The sequence below is a fragment of the Phalacrocorax carbo genome, chromosome 5, assembly GCF_963921805.1.
Source record: "Phalacrocorax carbo chromosome 5, bPhaCar2.1, whole genome shotgun sequence".
In the NCBI taxonomy this organism is placed as follows: Eukaryota; Metazoa; Chordata; class Aves; order Suliformes; family Phalacrocoracidae; genus Phalacrocorax; species Phalacrocorax carbo.
The window spans coordinates 42895531-42911882 of record NC_087517.1 but is presented as its reverse complement, the minus strand read 5'-3'; the positions used below and the strand labels follow the sequence as shown (position 1 = coordinate 42911882).

The 16352-nt window shown below is 37.8% G+C and overlaps 1 protein-coding gene across 7 annotated transcripts in view; it reads right to left on the bottom strand.

The window, feature by feature from the left end:
- Positions 1-16352, bottom strand: part of USP40 (ubiquitin specific peptidase 40) — a 56903-nt gene that overhangs the window by 24238 nt on the left and 16313 nt on the right. For all 7 annotated transcript variants that reach the window (XR_010373075.1, XR_010373074.1, XR_010373076.1 and 4 more), the window contains exons 7-22: positions 16074-16217; positions 14948-15076; positions 14360-14461; positions 13911-14018; positions 11898-12219; positions 11279-11360; positions 10004-10175; positions 9074-9158; positions 7833-7903; positions 6357-6676; positions 5307-5433; positions 4483-4540; positions 3752-3805; positions 2014-2102; positions 1270-1356; positions 420-456 (exon numbers count right to left, since the gene is read on the bottom strand). Coding sequence is in view for 4 of the 7 variants with exons in the window: in XM_064452176.1 (XP_064308246.1) it covers positions 420-456; positions 1270-1356; positions 2014-2102; positions 3752-3805; positions 4483-4540; positions 5307-5433; positions 6357-6676; positions 7833-7903; positions 9074-9158; positions 10004-10175; positions 11279-11360; positions 11898-12219; positions 13911-14018; positions 14360-14461; positions 14948-15076; positions 16074-16217 (1987 nt within the window). In the remaining 3 variants the exon portion in view is untranslated. The remainder of the gene's footprint in view (positions 1-419; positions 457-1269; positions 1357-2013; positions 2103-3751; positions 3806-4482; positions 4541-5306; positions 5434-6356; positions 6677-7832; positions 7904-9073; positions 9159-10003; positions 10176-11278; positions 11361-11897; positions 12220-13910; positions 14019-14359; positions 14462-14947; positions 15077-16073; positions 16218-16352) is intronic.

Sequence of the window (16352 nt, the reverse complement as noted above, 5' to 3'; positions counted from 1 at the left end):
CTTCTCCTCCTTCATCCCCACCAGCATCAACATTCTGAATAACTTGTTTTTTGCAAAGTGACCAAAAATTAGTCTTTACAGTTCATCTCGTGCATTGGTTCCCACTGTGATAGCAAGTCTTATGAAGACAGCCAAACACCTCCACCTGCATCCAAGCAAATAGTCCAGAAACTGTGGATTTTGCCATGTTTTGATTAAATAGAAAGCTTGGAACCGATTTTCAAGAGCACCTGCACAGCCAGCTTTTATCAGAGCAAGACGGCAAGTTTATAATTCTTTCATCTTCCCTCCTTACTTTACAATGATACATAAAAAGGCGTAAGTTTGTAACAGTGATCTAAGTTTTAGGGTTGCAAGAAATGCCTTAGAAACCTGAAATCCCTTTAAAAAAAATTAAATAACAATATAATACAACTAACCTGATAATCCAGATTTTTCCAGCATTAAATTTAGACACTGAAAAAAGAAACATATGGTGAGATTGTCTCAATATACAGGTTGGGAAATAAAGTTTTCAGAAAATCTACACTAGGATTTTCTAACCTAAAATCTGTGTGGTGACTGATTCCTCATCAATTCCAAAAAACAATACAATTATAAAGACTTGGTGTATTTGAGCTATGTATTAAACCCTTCAAGTATGAGATTTCAGGCAAGAAGTTTATTATGTCAGGTGAGTGAGCTTTTGCAGCTTTTAAGTCTGTTTAAAAAAACACCCTAAGTGACACAAAACAAATCTGTGCTGTCAGTTTGTTGCTTTACTTGAACAAATTCTGTCCCAGAGTTTGCAAATGCACTTTTTAGAAATTAAACCTGCAAACTCAACATTTTCCAGCCACTGCTTTTAGACGTCGGCACTCTGTGCCAGAGGCCTGGATTGGCAGTATCAAGAACTGCTTCCGTGCACAGTTCCTCCCAACTGCTCTCACTCCAATTCTGTGCATTTAGAGTTTGATGAATGACAAGAGAACTGCGGCAGGCTCTGCCACGATTCCGTATCATTCTGAGGACTGCTGTGCATAAAAGGAGTGGCTAGCCAGGCATGAAGCAGTTGGATTACGTTCACCCTTGGGAAAAAAGCAAGGATGTCTCTTTACTACTTGGTGAAAGATCAAGGCTCCCTCCCCACAGGCCTTTTGCAGTTGAAACACTTCCTTTGCCTGTGTCCCCTGGTGACCCAAAGTAACGCATGGATAAAAAACAAAGTTCTCCAGGAGCAGCGGACCTGACCCCGGCATGACAAAAGCTTTTAAAAGCAGTTCAACTTACCTCTTTGACAGAAGCAGTCTCTTCCACAACTATCTCCATCTCAGGGCTTGCATTTTGGTCACTCCCAACAATAAAATATAAGAAGAGCTAAAAAAGCAAGTATAAGCTATTAGAATGCATATTTAAGTATGGAAATACCATGAAATAACACCCCCTGATGCACATATATACCAGCCATCACAAGCCTGCCATTAGTCAAACAGTAGTGAAAGTCCTTTGGGCTAAAGCAAACAATCTCTGCAGGACAGAGAAGCACATGCAATGGAGTTATGGCCATAAGCAGAGCTTCATTAACCATCTGAACATGTCTGCTGCAAATGAGAGAGAAAACCTGATAGCACTCTGATCTTTAGAAACATACAACTATTTTTTCTCTGGCATATTGCAACTTGTATACCTCAAGAGAAATATTGTCCTTTTCTTACTTTATGCTCCTTACAGAAGTATACACACATCAGAGCACAGAAGTTGGACAACTACAAATGGACAAATGATAAATGAATTACTATTACTCAAATGAGCTATATTAACTCATGATGTATATGCTCTTGGCCTTCTGCAACTGAAATAAATGGTGTGAGCCTTCATGCTAATATGTGTAATTCTCAGTGTCACTGAGCATATTTTTTCCATACCATTTACAACCATTACAAGGGTAAAAAAAGGACAACTTGAAACATTGCACAATGTAAAAAAAGGCATAAAAGCAGCACGAGTCTCTCTTCGGTCACGGCACTGCTATACCTGAGTGGAAGCTGGAGCTTTCCCACGACACAGCCCTAGTAAGCTTCCCATTTTCAGTTCTGCTTCCTTGACAGTATAATCCTCAGGCACTTTAGGGAGGACAAACACAAGATCGTCATCATAAGCTGCTGCTTCCTGAAAATATCCGTTCTGTTATGCTGCTCTTTAGAGTAAGATGAAAGTGTTCAGTGACATGTAGAGAACTTCAATTCCACAGTGTTGACATCAGATCTGTAAGCAACATTTGTATGAAGGTTCTTCCCACCAAGCCTTGGATATGAACTAACAGAGGAATGTAGGTCAGAAGGGATCTTTGCAGGTTGTCTGGTCCAAACTCCTGCTCAAAGCAGAACCAGTTCTGAAGTCGTATCAGTTCACTCTGGGCTTTTCCCATTCAAGCTCTAAATACCCCCAAGGATGGATACCTGCCAGCCTCCCAGGGCTCCCTGTCTATTGCCTGACCGTTCCCAACATGAATTCCCCTCTCCTCCCCACCATACCAGCTGGCATTTCCCTCATTGAAACTTGTGTCTGCTGCCTCTGATCCTTTCCATGTGCTCCTCTGAAAAGAATCTGGCTCTGCCTTCTCTATAGGTCCATGTTAAGGAGTTAAAGATGGCAATTACTCTTCCTACCCCCACGCCTCTTCCTCTTTAGGCTGGAAAAATACAGCTTCCCTCCTCTTTCACATGTTCCAGCTCCCAAACCATCCTGGGTACTCCCCTCTGGACTGGTTCTAGTTTGTAAGGGCTTCTTTCTCATGCTGGGGAGCACCCAAAATGGACACAGTACTCCAGGTGCTGTCTGACAAGCGCTGAACGGAGGGGAATTAATCTCCCCTTGGCTTCCTGGCTGTGTTTAACTAATGCAATATATCAGCAAAATAGCAAAGTCACAGAAAACGTTTCCCAACACGCACAAAGCTGATCCACTCAGTTTCTCACCACTGCCCCAACAATGGCAAAAGCAAAGCTGGGGGTCCTTTTCTGCTGAACACTAGCCATCAGGAGCATAGTTACATAGTGACAAGTGGTTACTGCATGCTCATCTAAATCAAAGAGCACGCTATGGCATGAACATATTCCTCCATTCTTAGAGAAGCAGAAATCCACATGTTATTCAGTGTGCTTCATACATCGCAGACACAAGTTGCCTTCTTACAGCAAATAGGAACCTAACAGTGCTTCTTCCATCACCACAGGACTCAAGTCTGCTGCTCAACCTGTTCTGAAATCCAACCCTGCATGTTAATATTCTAACACACACATTTAGCCCACCCTGTTTCAGGAAACTGAAGTTAGAAAGACATGGAACAATGACTCTGCTTCCTAGAACAACCAGAAAGTTGCTCTGTAATACATTAAATATGATTCAAAACAGACCACTTAGAGATTTTTTCAATTTATACAATAAGAATGGGACACAGAACTTTGTTAATTCCCAGAGTCTTGAAGCTCATGGCCAGATGTCAATAAACAAAAGCAGATATGCTAATGAGTTTTACTCATTAGGGATGCAAGTAAAAACCAAGCTGAACATTTAAGTTTAACCTCTAGCTTTGTATTGATACTGTTAACAAACAGTAAAACTGGAAAAGAAAACAACCACACAACTGCTTCTGTTAAGCCTGGAAATAGTGGAGTTATGTGTGTGTACTTCTCCCAGGAGAGGGAAAAGGGAAGCTTAAAGTCTCGCAACTGAACTTCTTACAGAACTATGATTAAATAAATAAATTTACCTGGAGAAAGAAGTTTCCCATTTCCACTAACAGGTCTAAGACAGGTGTCATTTGCTGTGGCAAAAAAGGCAGGAAAGAGAGAGAGATGTATTAAGTAATTAAAATCAGAAGAAATTTGACTCAGAGGTTTAGACAGATAACATTTAAGATTAATGACAACAACATGTTTATCTTAAAGGCCTCCCTCTTAAGGTATTACATCAAAAGTACAATTGGAGAGAGATTCCTAGAGACTTTGAATAGCCTTAGTTGTTATCATTTCAGTGAAAAATTACTTTCTCTTTGAAGCCAGCTGTAGGCCACAATCAGTAAAATACTCTAAAACCAACCAAGTGCTTCAAAATGTAAAGGCATCAACAAAAGCTTTAAAGAAAGAAAACTGAAGTGTCTTAAAAAAATTAATACGGTAAAGAAAGAAGTCTTCATCAATTCTTAGCATAATACATTAGTAAGATGGCATGTTTATTCCTACTCAAACAGCTTCCAAAAACTAAGAGCTTCATAAAATATATTTTAATCAAGACTGACACAGATTTATTTTTAAGCTAGGAAAAAATAATAGTTTTATTCAAAATTAGATTAATTTTAAGTCCTTTGCACACTCTTTCTTTCCCAAAAAACTCCTAACAGGAATGGTTTTGCTATTTTGAATAGACTGATGCAAAAAGCAGGAAGCCAGCCAGCAAACTCTAACAGTATCAGATCTAAAAGTAAAGCAGCTAAACACTTACCTAGTTCCTTGTCTAGCTGAAGCTCTTGTATTGCTTTCATTCTGATATCTGACATCACCTAAAAGAATGTAATATTAAACACCTCTGATACAGAATGACAGTAATACACCTGCTGTTCAAATGCCGGTCCACAAAAGGCAGCGTTCACTTGAAATGCATCCTAGTTATGTTCTTATTTCTGTTAAGACTCTACACAGCTGAGAAAATATTTCTTTAATGTTATCATACCAAATATATATAAAAAATAAAATGTACCGATATCATAACACATTTGCGGAAATTTTCCTTAAAAATAGTATTCCAAAGAAAAGAAAGTGGTATTTAATTTTTTGATTTATCAAAAGACTAGTATTTCACAAACAGTAATTCTGTGAGCAAAACTAATGAGTACTTCACATTTTATGCAACAGAAAATAATTTAAAAGGCAGAAAAGGTACCAAAGAAGCCCACCCCTTAGGATAAACCTGCATTTTTCCTATCCTATGTTGAAAGCAAGAAATAATACTTTACTCTTCTTTCACTTTTTGTTTACTGACATAGCCTCACCAAACATACATTTACATGGTGGTCCAAGAAGGAAATTGTTTCACACTAAAACACACTAATGTAGACTGCACTGATTTAAGTTATCAGCATTACAGTCTTATCACACAGCAGTCAGAAGTATTACAGTAATGGTAACTCTGAGTTGCACACTATTTTCATCACAGAAAAACTTCAGCCCTGAGGCTAAATCCACTCCTCACAAATTGGCCCATGTGCACTGGCCAAGCTTTTCAGGGAAACTGCCTGTGTTATATCCCTGAACAATCAGACTCCTTACTGTTTCAACAGTAGCAGTAATTTTAACATATTTCTCTTCATCTTCTGTTCTGCAGAAGTTTTTAACTTGGAGCCAGCTGATGTCATATGTAAAAGCAGTCAAATTGCCACTGGACACATCCACGAAGCTGTAAAAATGAGCAGTGCAAAGATGGTCAGATGGGAAAACTACGCACTGTCTGGGCTAGATCACTAAACAAAGCTCTCAAATAAACCGATAATGCCTAGGTCATTAATAGCAATGGCATGTCACAAAGTAAGTCAGAGGCCTCAGGTAGCACCCAGGCATTTCTGGGCTATGTTTTGGTAACTGGCTTTCAGTGGGACTGGAGCTTTTGAAGGCACCTGAGTCTAAGTCACTTTCTGAGGCTGGATTTAAAGCTTCTGATAAAAATATGGTAAAAGTATACCTAGTTGTAACTAAAATTTGATGTTATCTCTGTCTCTGCTACTGTATATAACAAAAAAACCAGTTCTTGGTGAAGTACCCTCTCACTGCTGGATTTAATCTCAATTTTTCAGTACTGTTTCAACTAGGAAGTCGGAATTTATGTAACAAGCCATTTACACATCTCTGAAAACAGGAACCTAACCTCAGGGCGATACACTGGGAAGTGAAATGAAACCAGAAATTTGCCCCAGGCAACTTCAGGTTCAACTGGGAGATTCAGCAGAACTGCATACTCTTCTGATACTGCTCTGTTCTCTCATCCCACCATGTCACCTGGAGAACCACACAACTCAAACCTCAGAAATTCAGGTTACGCCAAAGATGTGCCAGCAAACTGGGCACAAGTTGTTCTTGCTAGGTTTTTCCCTTTACAAGTGTAAGTCAAAGGATGTGACTGAATCTGCACTTCAAGAGAAAGATCTGATAGTTGAAAAGTACCTGATTTCCAAAACTTAAGATTGCATTATCTTGAATTAAAAATCTCAAAGTGACAATTAGTTAAAAGAAAATACAGAGAGAAAGCTAGCATAATTTTAACTAAACAGATTTTGCCAAATTTTTTTTTGTTTGTTTAATTACGCTTGTAATCAAAATGTTTACCTCTGGTCATGGCTGTCTAAGATTAGTACTGAGCATCTGTCCATCAGACCAACATTTTTGACTGTTTCCTTCATATCTTCTTCAAGAAAAACTTCCCAGTTCTTGGCTTCTTTATCTGGTCCAGAGACGTTCTTTAGGATGATTCCTCCTGATGGTGCTAAGGCTCTGCATAGATCACCCAGTTTTGTGCTGCATGAAAAGACGTGCTGTGATTCTGTGAAATGCTGACCCTTCCCTCCTTCATTATACTCTGCTAAACGAAGAACGTTTATGACCACAGGTTCATGATCAGGGCCCGCCATCACCTTTGTACCACCAACCTGAAGTAAGGAATGCAAGATTTATGAAGTGGTGATCAATAAAATACAGAAAAGACTGCACAACAATAAATTACAATAAAATTGAGACAAAAAGATGGACCCTCCCTCCTCATTAGAAATAAACCACCTTTGGCCAAATGTGTACTGAACAAACAGCTAGAGTAACTCAAAGGTGTTGGGAAGAGAAAGCACAATGCTAAGGTGTGTTCCAAGTCTGCATGTACAATAAATATATCAGTAACAGTAGCTGGAAAACCAGTGGACACTTGGTCTGCATCATATTAAGATTAGATTAATTCAGTCCCTCAGAATGTTAAAGAACTACCAAAAAAATGTAACTGGAGCAGTTCAAAAGAGTTAGATTTGAAAATCTGGCCTTTCTGATGTGCAGCTTAGGCAAAGAATAGAGTTCCTTGACAAAGGCAATTTGATCCCGCAGGAAGCTGGTGACCATACCACAAGTGCAACCAAGACAAGAATGACTCTGTTCCTAGTTGTTTTATTTCAGTTTTGGAGTGGAGGTATTTTTTAATGAATCAGAAAGAAAATGTATACTTTTACAACAAAAATCTTTTAGAAGTATTATCCTATTCCACTACAGAGATGGATAAAAATGCATAACCAGTGAGGCAGGCATCTGCAGGTTAAGCAGAAGCCTTGATATTAAAAGAAAGATGCAAGACTAGAGAAGGAGCACAGTATTTCAGGGAGACCATACAAAAAAGTAGTCATTCACAGGTCTAATTTTTTATGTGGAACGATTCATTTCAGGGCATAAATTTTTGTTATCTCCTTACTATCAACCAGTCTCCTTCCAAGAGGCACCAGATGTTTTCAGAATACACTCCAATATAACTAGCATTGGATATCTACAGGCATCTATCAACCTGACCATAGCACATTCTCCATCATATAATTCTATTTATAATTTTATCAAGCAGCAGACTGTACATCACTCAAGGTATACTGAAAAGCTGTAAAGACAGAGTGTCCTAGATGACACTGAAGCGGTGTCTCCAGAACCAACGTTGGTATGTCAGCAGCATGTCTACAGAACTGTTATAAGATATAACTAAGATATTTACAAAAATGTGTCTGGAGACTGCATCTTATCTCTTCAGAATTGAGAAGGAGTGAGGGTATTTGGTTCTTTTACCTCTTTCCCATTCCACACGAAGATATCTGCTCCATCAGCCAGCCCAATGCCATCCAGCGTCAGCTCATCTCCTAAAAAGGAGCAAATCATCAAGTCCTTTCACCCCAGGAAAGCAGACAAGCAGGGTCAGCTGATAAACTGAAATACACTTGAGCCAGAGTAGAATGTGCCAGTGTATTGTTACAAAAGCTGCTGTGTCATCAGCATTTACGGCAAGTAAATCAGGGATCACTCATGTAACAAGAGCAACACAAGTGGGTACACACCCCTGCACCACTCACTGAGTAGAGGGCCGCAGCACAAAGGTTTCAGTTCAATGTCCCTTGCAAACTGAGGCCCAAGTTAGCACTTGGCAAAGCTTCTTGGTAAGGATTATCTACATGAGATTTAATAGTGAATAGATTTAAAATAAAAAGGTTGGATTTAATAAACAAGTTACATACTGTACATTCCAAACCCGTTCTTTGCAACACTAATGCCCATGCTGCAATTTTTTACCCTCCTACTGTAAGAGTCAGATTCAGATTTTTTAAAAGTCATTGTCATTTAAAGAACTGTACTAGCATCTAGAGGAATATTTACAGAAGCTATGAGTGGCTCTGTATTTTGATGTCAACATCATGGAAAGTTGCATTGTGACCTGGTGGAACCCTAATTTTCTGAAACAGACCACAAAGACTATAAAATTTTTTAATGGCTGATAGGCTTTTGAAGACTAACACCTAGAATTGCATAACAATGCAGAGCTAGAGACAGAACTTATTTTAAAATACTAATGCACTCTTAATATGGTAAGGTACTCTTTATGTAAGCATTTTCCTTTACAAATTTCCTACTTCAGCTTTGGTCTAACCTACATTTTTCTTTGATGTCACCCTGGGTCTTCTCTTCTATCCCCTCCTCTACCTACTAGGTAAAGACTATGAAAGCAAACATTCATTAGCAAATCAAGGTTGAAATAAAGACTGATATATTTTTGTCAGCAAATGTGTTTAACTTGCTTAAGATCTGCAGTCTTACTGCACTTCACAAAAAAATATTACATATATAAGTCTCAAAAACCTTCATTTCACTAATAAAAGTGTCCTAAATACCTTAACAGCAGTGGACTTGCATGTAAGTTCAAGTTTGAAGAGTGTTCAATGATACACTTCTCCAAGGCATTTTACATATGAAATCCTCAATGTCTGTGGTAAATACAACATATAAATAATATGGAATCCTGTATGTAGTCATCTTACCATCAAGTATCTCATAAAGATGCAGTCCTGCTGGTAATGGCTTAGCAATACTGAGAATCATGTCTCCTTCCCAAGATTCCAACATCTAAATGGGAATAAATAATGACAATAATAACAACAACAATAAATTTTACGTATGTAAAACCCACCAGCAACCTCACGTCACTCAAAATTACAACTTTCCTGAAAGCTGTTACAGCCTGGCTACCACACTCACTTTGACACTTAACATGTCACAGCTAGTTACCTCAACAAAGCTGGTAACACAGAATACAGTCAAGCATTTAGGACTTGGCCTTTCAGACCAGTCACCAGACAGAAAAAAATAACATTCCAACTGGACACTAACCAAAGGTTGTGAGGTACAGGAAAGGCAAACTGTGTTTCCTGACATTAAGTTAGCTTTGATATAGATCTCTATAAGAAAGTATTTTACAAATTGTTATATTCCATTAACATAGTAGAGAATAAACACAAAGATACCATATTCAATAGTTAAGCTAAACATTTCTTTTAACTAATTTTCTTTTTTCTTAAACTACTCTGATTATTTCCTTTTAAGGCCAGTGAGCTCCTTGAAAATACAAAGACAAATATGACACAAACTGAAATGATAAGCCTGGAGTTTTGCAAAGTGTCAATCCATGCCCACCTACATGCTGCCCAAATATAAATAATTAGCTTATGAGAGCTTTAAAGTTTACATAGTAAAAGATTCATAAGTTTCATAGCTTCTTCAATTCTTCAAGAACAGACCTCAAATCAGTGTTTCTTTCTGTGTAAACCCATATAGTTTTTAGCCTCCTAAAATAACATTTGCTGTTGAAAATTTCTCATAGAGATAAAAATTGTGGCATAAATACATATGTAAATAATGTTGTAGCTTGAGTAATAACAGAAGTGTTTGAGTTCATTTAATGTAGCAAATACCTGGAATACTGATTGTCGAAGGTCTCCTAGTGTTTTTCTTCTATCAATAGTCAAATCCACAACACCCTCCTTCCATGTAAGTGAAGGATGTAAAGCCCCATTGTTAAATTCATAACATGAGCTCAAATGGAGGTGTAAATCAATGCCATGGTTTGCTGAGTCACATTCCGCTCTTTGAAAGAATAACACAATAATAAACCGGTGAATTTAACACAATAATAAACCGGTGAATTTAACACAATAATAAACCGGTGAATTTAACACAATAATAAACCGGTGAATTTAACACTGACAAATGGATAGCTTATTTCAGAGACGCTTCTGTGCGGTTGTCCTGGAATTGATAGCCTCATGACTAAATTCACTGTCACATTTCCCCCTCCATCAAGGGGTATGCAAAGAGGTGGCTCAAAGATGACAATGATTTATGCACTGCACAGCTAGCATGGGCATCCTCCACATAAGCACTAGAACAGTATGTTCTGTGTGGTTCTACACCTTGCTTATACCTCTCTAAACAGACTAGCAAACTTCATCTTCAGGGATGTGGAGATTGTAGGCTTTTTCAGGCTGTTTTCCAGATCACTACTCTGTTGAAATGCAGAGACAGAAAAACTGCACAGAAACTGAGTCAGGACAGACACAGCCATGCCTTCCTCCTTTATACCTGCATCCAGTTCTATTAGCTCAATGTAACAGCAAATACACCATTTAAAAAATAAAGGAGTGACATTTGCACAGTACAGAGATATCACACATCACACAACACTTGTATCTCACGTGTGTTTCTATATTTTGATAGCTTAACTGGGATTCAGGTGTATCATCAGTTCTCTGTGCTCCTCAACAGAAGTAAGAGTTTCAACCAACCTGAATACTACTAGCTCTTTCCTTTATGTTTCTGGCAAAGGATACCATTTAGCTCTTGATTCACAGTAAAGCACAGTAAAGCAAGTTACTCCTCCTTCTCCCAGTGGAGAACTCCCTATATAAACCTTCCAGAATTGCACCGGTTTTCACAAAAAAAGGTACAATTTTAAACCGTAAGTTTCCCTTGAAATTCTGTAGAATGCCTAGTTACACCATTAACAGGGAGGCAGGGAACCAGTAAAGGCAGGATGTGGGCATACAAGTTGTATTCCTTGATTAGCCTCCATGACACTGAATCATTTTAGTATCTGGCTCTACTCAATAGGTTTATTTCATTTTAAATCACTTTGGAGATCTCAGGTTAAGAACGCTGTTTAAGAAATTGGTGCAGTTACATCAATATACCTCTTTTTTTGCAGCTCAGTATTAGCAGCATTCATTTCATTCAGAAGGCGTTCAGGAATTTGGTACCTTGGATTTCCTCGTGCTGCAACAAATAATATAGGCTAATTTGACCTCAGCTGCTTAAAATGTTTCAGCAAACAAGAAATGTGATCAAGATGAGACATTACAGTATCATTGTACAGAATCATTGAAAATTCAGAGCAATAATACTGCATCCTTTTGTAATAGAGCAAATTAAACTGCAAGATGACACAAAGAACAAACAAGTGCTTTTACTTCTTCCCATCAATGTTTCCCTTAGGGAAACTGATACACGAATGCCATTAGCATTCTTTTATCTGTCTCGGTAGGAGATGTTCTGCTTGTATTTATGAAGCGTACTAGAAAAAAATTAGTGTCAGCTATCGCCAATTAACTGGTCATTACCTCCTTGGAGGTAACTGCCATGTATCTCAGTTAACCCTTTTTTCAAATGATCGCTAGAAAGATCATTCAGTTCTTGGAAAGTTCAGTATCTTCAGTTCTTGGAAAGGACAGAAATGCCCAAATGCGTTTGCCCTCTAGAAAACAAACTGTCAATGAAGGAAGCCCCCAGAATATCAAGATGAGCTTTGTATACCTTCAGGTGGTCTTTTTAACTGAGATTTTCGATAAAACAGCATGTAGGCACTCTCTTTACCCTGAAATTGTTTCTCAATATCCTTCTCCTTGATTGGCTGGACTTTTGAATCATTCAGATCAAACCAATGGCAACCAGCAGAACTGTCCCATAGCCTTGTAGGTTTTTTTTCTGAATTCCACTGGACATCATTCTTCTGAGGAGGGCTTTGGCAACCTTGACCTTGAGAATCTGACTGAAACAGGAGCTTGTGTTTTTCCTTTAGACCAACTTTATTTTCATCAGGACTGAACTGAAATATCTGAGGATGATTCTGCAAATACTGAAAGGAAAGCAAGGATGAGATGAAGAAGATACCCAGTTTTAAACATAGCAGACCGCATTAGCTACTTCATCTGATTCATCCTCAAATTGATACACAAACCCCATCCCTTCAAACTTGGGTTTTATGATGCTTCCTCATGTATTTCCTCAGTTTAGACAGAAAACTGTAATCTTCCTACCACCAGTTATCTGTCTGATCTCTTATATGCTGTTGCTGCCTTTGTTTCCTATGTAACTTTAAATTATCATGCAAGAAATTGCAAAAGAATCATTTTTAACATACATGCATCACTAAGAATTAAATCATACTAACTTCTGAATTTCAAGACACTGGAATTAAAACGCAAAACTCTGTTTAAATTTAAAACACTGTTTTAAAACACAAGTGCATGCCCCCTGTCCCTGGAAAGGTAGCACAGGGAGTGATGCTCTACAGGCGCTCAGAAAGTCGCTGCTTTATCAGACACACAGAGTACCATCCCAACCAGTTTAGCCCTTTAACATTGGTACTTTCCACTCCCTAGTCTCCACAGAAGTGCTCCCTTCTGTATTTATCAGATGGGGATCTTGAGCTCAATTCTGGTCTGCTGAGTTGTACCTTACCCAAATTAACGCTGCCCATTGTGGCATCTTGAGAACTTAAAACCTACTCATCCTGTTTCACCCAACATATCCACTCTGTTCTCTACTTTAATTTTAGCAGTATGCAGATACTTCAAACAAGCCTGGTGTCCAAATTACACAAAACAAAATTGTGGCTCTTGAAGCATGGCAGGGTGAGCACCAATCACCCTCCAATCCCCCCGCAAAACTACAAAGACCACCCAACCCCCTCAAAAAATAAAAACAAACCCCCAAAATCTGATACTTCAAAAAGCATAAAACAATTTAGTGATATCAATAAGGCAAGTCCTGCATTGTTCAGTATGCTTTTGGTATAGATCTGGTACTTGTGAAAAGTCATCTTTGGTAATATTTGCAACAGCACTCAAACTTTGAAATGGTTAATACAGGGTTGCTTACAACTTGTTTCTATCGCTTCCCTGACAAAGTCAGAAAAGCATCTACCTCTGCCAAAGACTCACATTCAGAATTCACAACTACTTTCAGATAATTATTCTGAAAACTACATAGTTAATTCTATTCAAAAAACATCCAAACATGAATTTTCCACATACCTATAACATAAATGCTAAACTATTTTCCTTAAAGCACTAGAAAATCCAGTAACCAATTAGACAAACACAAGATTTCACTGTGTTAATTTTATGGACATGCCCTAATCAAAAAGTGGCATACATTTTCGAAACCTCACTTCTGTTATGACTGTGAAGAAGTACTATATTTCTTCTTTAATTCTCATCAGTGCTTTTATGTTCAAGTGGTAGTAGTGTTGTTGCGGCTTCATTCACTGACTCAAGTGAAACAAGGTTCAGTAGGTAAGGTTAATTCTTTTATAGGCCAACCATATAGATGGAAAAATACAAGCTTTCAGGCAGACAATCCCTTGACGACCTTGTCTATGTTCTCCAGTCTACTAATTTATTTTACAAACCTTTCTTACACATGCTCTATCTTCCTAGTCCAAGTGCCAGTATTTTCAATCACCATCCTAATGACTATTCAATAGGAATGTAAATGTGAAGTTATCTTAACAGTAAAAACCAAATTAACATAAATACACGTTACCTTTCGTAATGCTCCATATTCTTTTCTGTATTTCTTATTCCAGGACACCCCTTTTTTCTCCAATAATTTCTGCCCTAATTGATCCACGGGAATTTGTTTAGATTCTTCCTACAAAGAAATTTAAAACTAGTATAACAAAGGCTACAAAAGTCAAGGGATCAACACAAAGAAGCCACTTCTGAAGTGATTAAACCGTTCCTGTTAACAAGCCAATGTAACATCACCTTTTGCAACAGCAAGCAACTTAAGAATTACTCAAAAAAGGCCATTTTCTGTATGAGGAGCCACTATTAGTATTAAAGTCAGGTTAAGTTACAAGTTTTACATGCTTCACAATACATTCAGAAGAGGTCTGTACACTTAAACCTACCTACTGTTGCATACATTAACCCCTTCTTCTAGGTTCCTTAATATCAAAATCAAAGCAGTAAACTCCTGACATACAATACCTCTGATAAAATCCCTTTCAACACTGCCAATGGATTTTCTTCTTCTTTAGCATTTTCAGTGTCTCTTAAAGCCTTATCTTCGATCAGCCTATCCTCTTCTTCCTATATAAGAAAAAAAGACTCACAAATACTGTTGTTTCACACACAACTAGCAGTTTTCAATCATCGTCTGTACTAACATTAGCATGCAAAATTTAGAAATGTGAAGTAAGTTCTGATAAGCTGCTTCTGCCGCCCACTATGGACTGTACATTGTCAAACAGACTATCCACTATCAGTCTTTTTAACAGAAAAGGCATTTGCGTTATTTACAAACAGCCAGAGTTCTCCATTAAAATGACTGTGCTAGTCTTAAGCAAAGGCATTATTAACTCATTTGGGAAAGAAAACGTGAGCCCAGTTCTGCAGACTGAAAAGCCAAAATCTTCACAGAGATCACATACTGCGGAAAACTAGCCTTCTCAATGAGGTAAGGAACCAAATGCCTCACTAAAAAATTCCTTAGTTTGGATATACATTTCATCCGCTCTTAAGACTTTTCTGAAAAATGAGACATATTGAGCAAGGAAGAAAACCTTTAGAACTTACTTGTAACTGCCAGTTTCCTAATTCATCCACATCTCTGATATAAACATGATAGTGTCCTCCATAGCAGCCACCTTTATGTATAATAACAGAGAAGAGCTCATACATGTACTCTGAATCATCCATTTCAGTCTTTAAAAAGAAAAACAATAACAACAATAATATATATCAGTAAGTCTTTCACACAAGGACAGTTTTATACCATCAGCGTAGCTTCAGATATTTCTCAGTGTGAGTTTGCATGTGCAGAGATTGAAATGGCTTTTTAGTGCTGGGGAACACATGTATGGACTGATACAAACCATCGACCAAGGTATGGGCTCATTAAGCAGCTTTTTACCGTGGACCAAGGTACAGGCTCATTACGGAGCTTTTTAAAGCATGATTGTGAACAATATTGGAAATTCAAAATTTAAAATAATGAAATATTGATGCAAATAATAGAACAGCTCAAGCTGTTTGTTCATAACCAGGTCTATTTTGTTTAAAAGACTAGAGGAAAAAACAAGCAACACGTTTATATACACAAAACAACTGAAAAAAACCCTCTTCCTCAAATGCAAACACTGAGAAATTTTAAAGTTTGCACTGCGACATTTCAATAAGAAAAAGGTCTTTTTCAATAACAGTGTCTCTATTAAGTACATTCTTTACACAGCTTAGGCATCCAAAATTGTCATCAAGCAATGGTATAGCTCACTTTATAAACAAAATACACATACGTGTATGCACAGATAAGATTCCTAAGAAAAATTAAATAACTACAGGCACACAAAACATATATAGCTAAATTTATACATGACCTCATCTGTCAATGACAACACAAAGCTGAACTTAATTTCAATTTCCAGGTGATAACCTTCTTTTCAAGCGAATGGCAGATTAAGTTTTAGGTAATTATTATACCCTTTCCCCTTGTATAGCTTTCAAGGTACTTCCCACTCAGTTAGAAAGTGGTCTTTTGGAAACAAATTGGAATTTCCAAAATTTTGAACTGGGGACAGAGGAGAACCCCAAAGTTTCTCGAAAACCTTGCCCTGACAAAATGTGAAATAAAAGATAACTTCTCCTTCAGAAATCAGTTCTCTGCAGAGTATATAGAAGCTTTAGCAAATATAACAGTACATACCTGCTCACAAAAAGGCCTCAGATTTATCTGAATAGGGAAGGTGTAGCAGCTTGTTTCCTTGTATCGTTCGCACTTCTCAAAGTCAAAGTTAAATCTCAGGAGAGAAATGGTGAGAAAGGGTGGCAACTTGCGTAGTTTAGCAGACTGAAATGATTAAGAAAGTTGTAAGCACGTGTTTATCCAGAATAGTATTTCCACTTTGCTATGGTCAACTCTACTTTCCAACAAAGCTCTGGTACAACCAGGCAGCATGATCAGTGTTTTCATTCTTAAAATGTC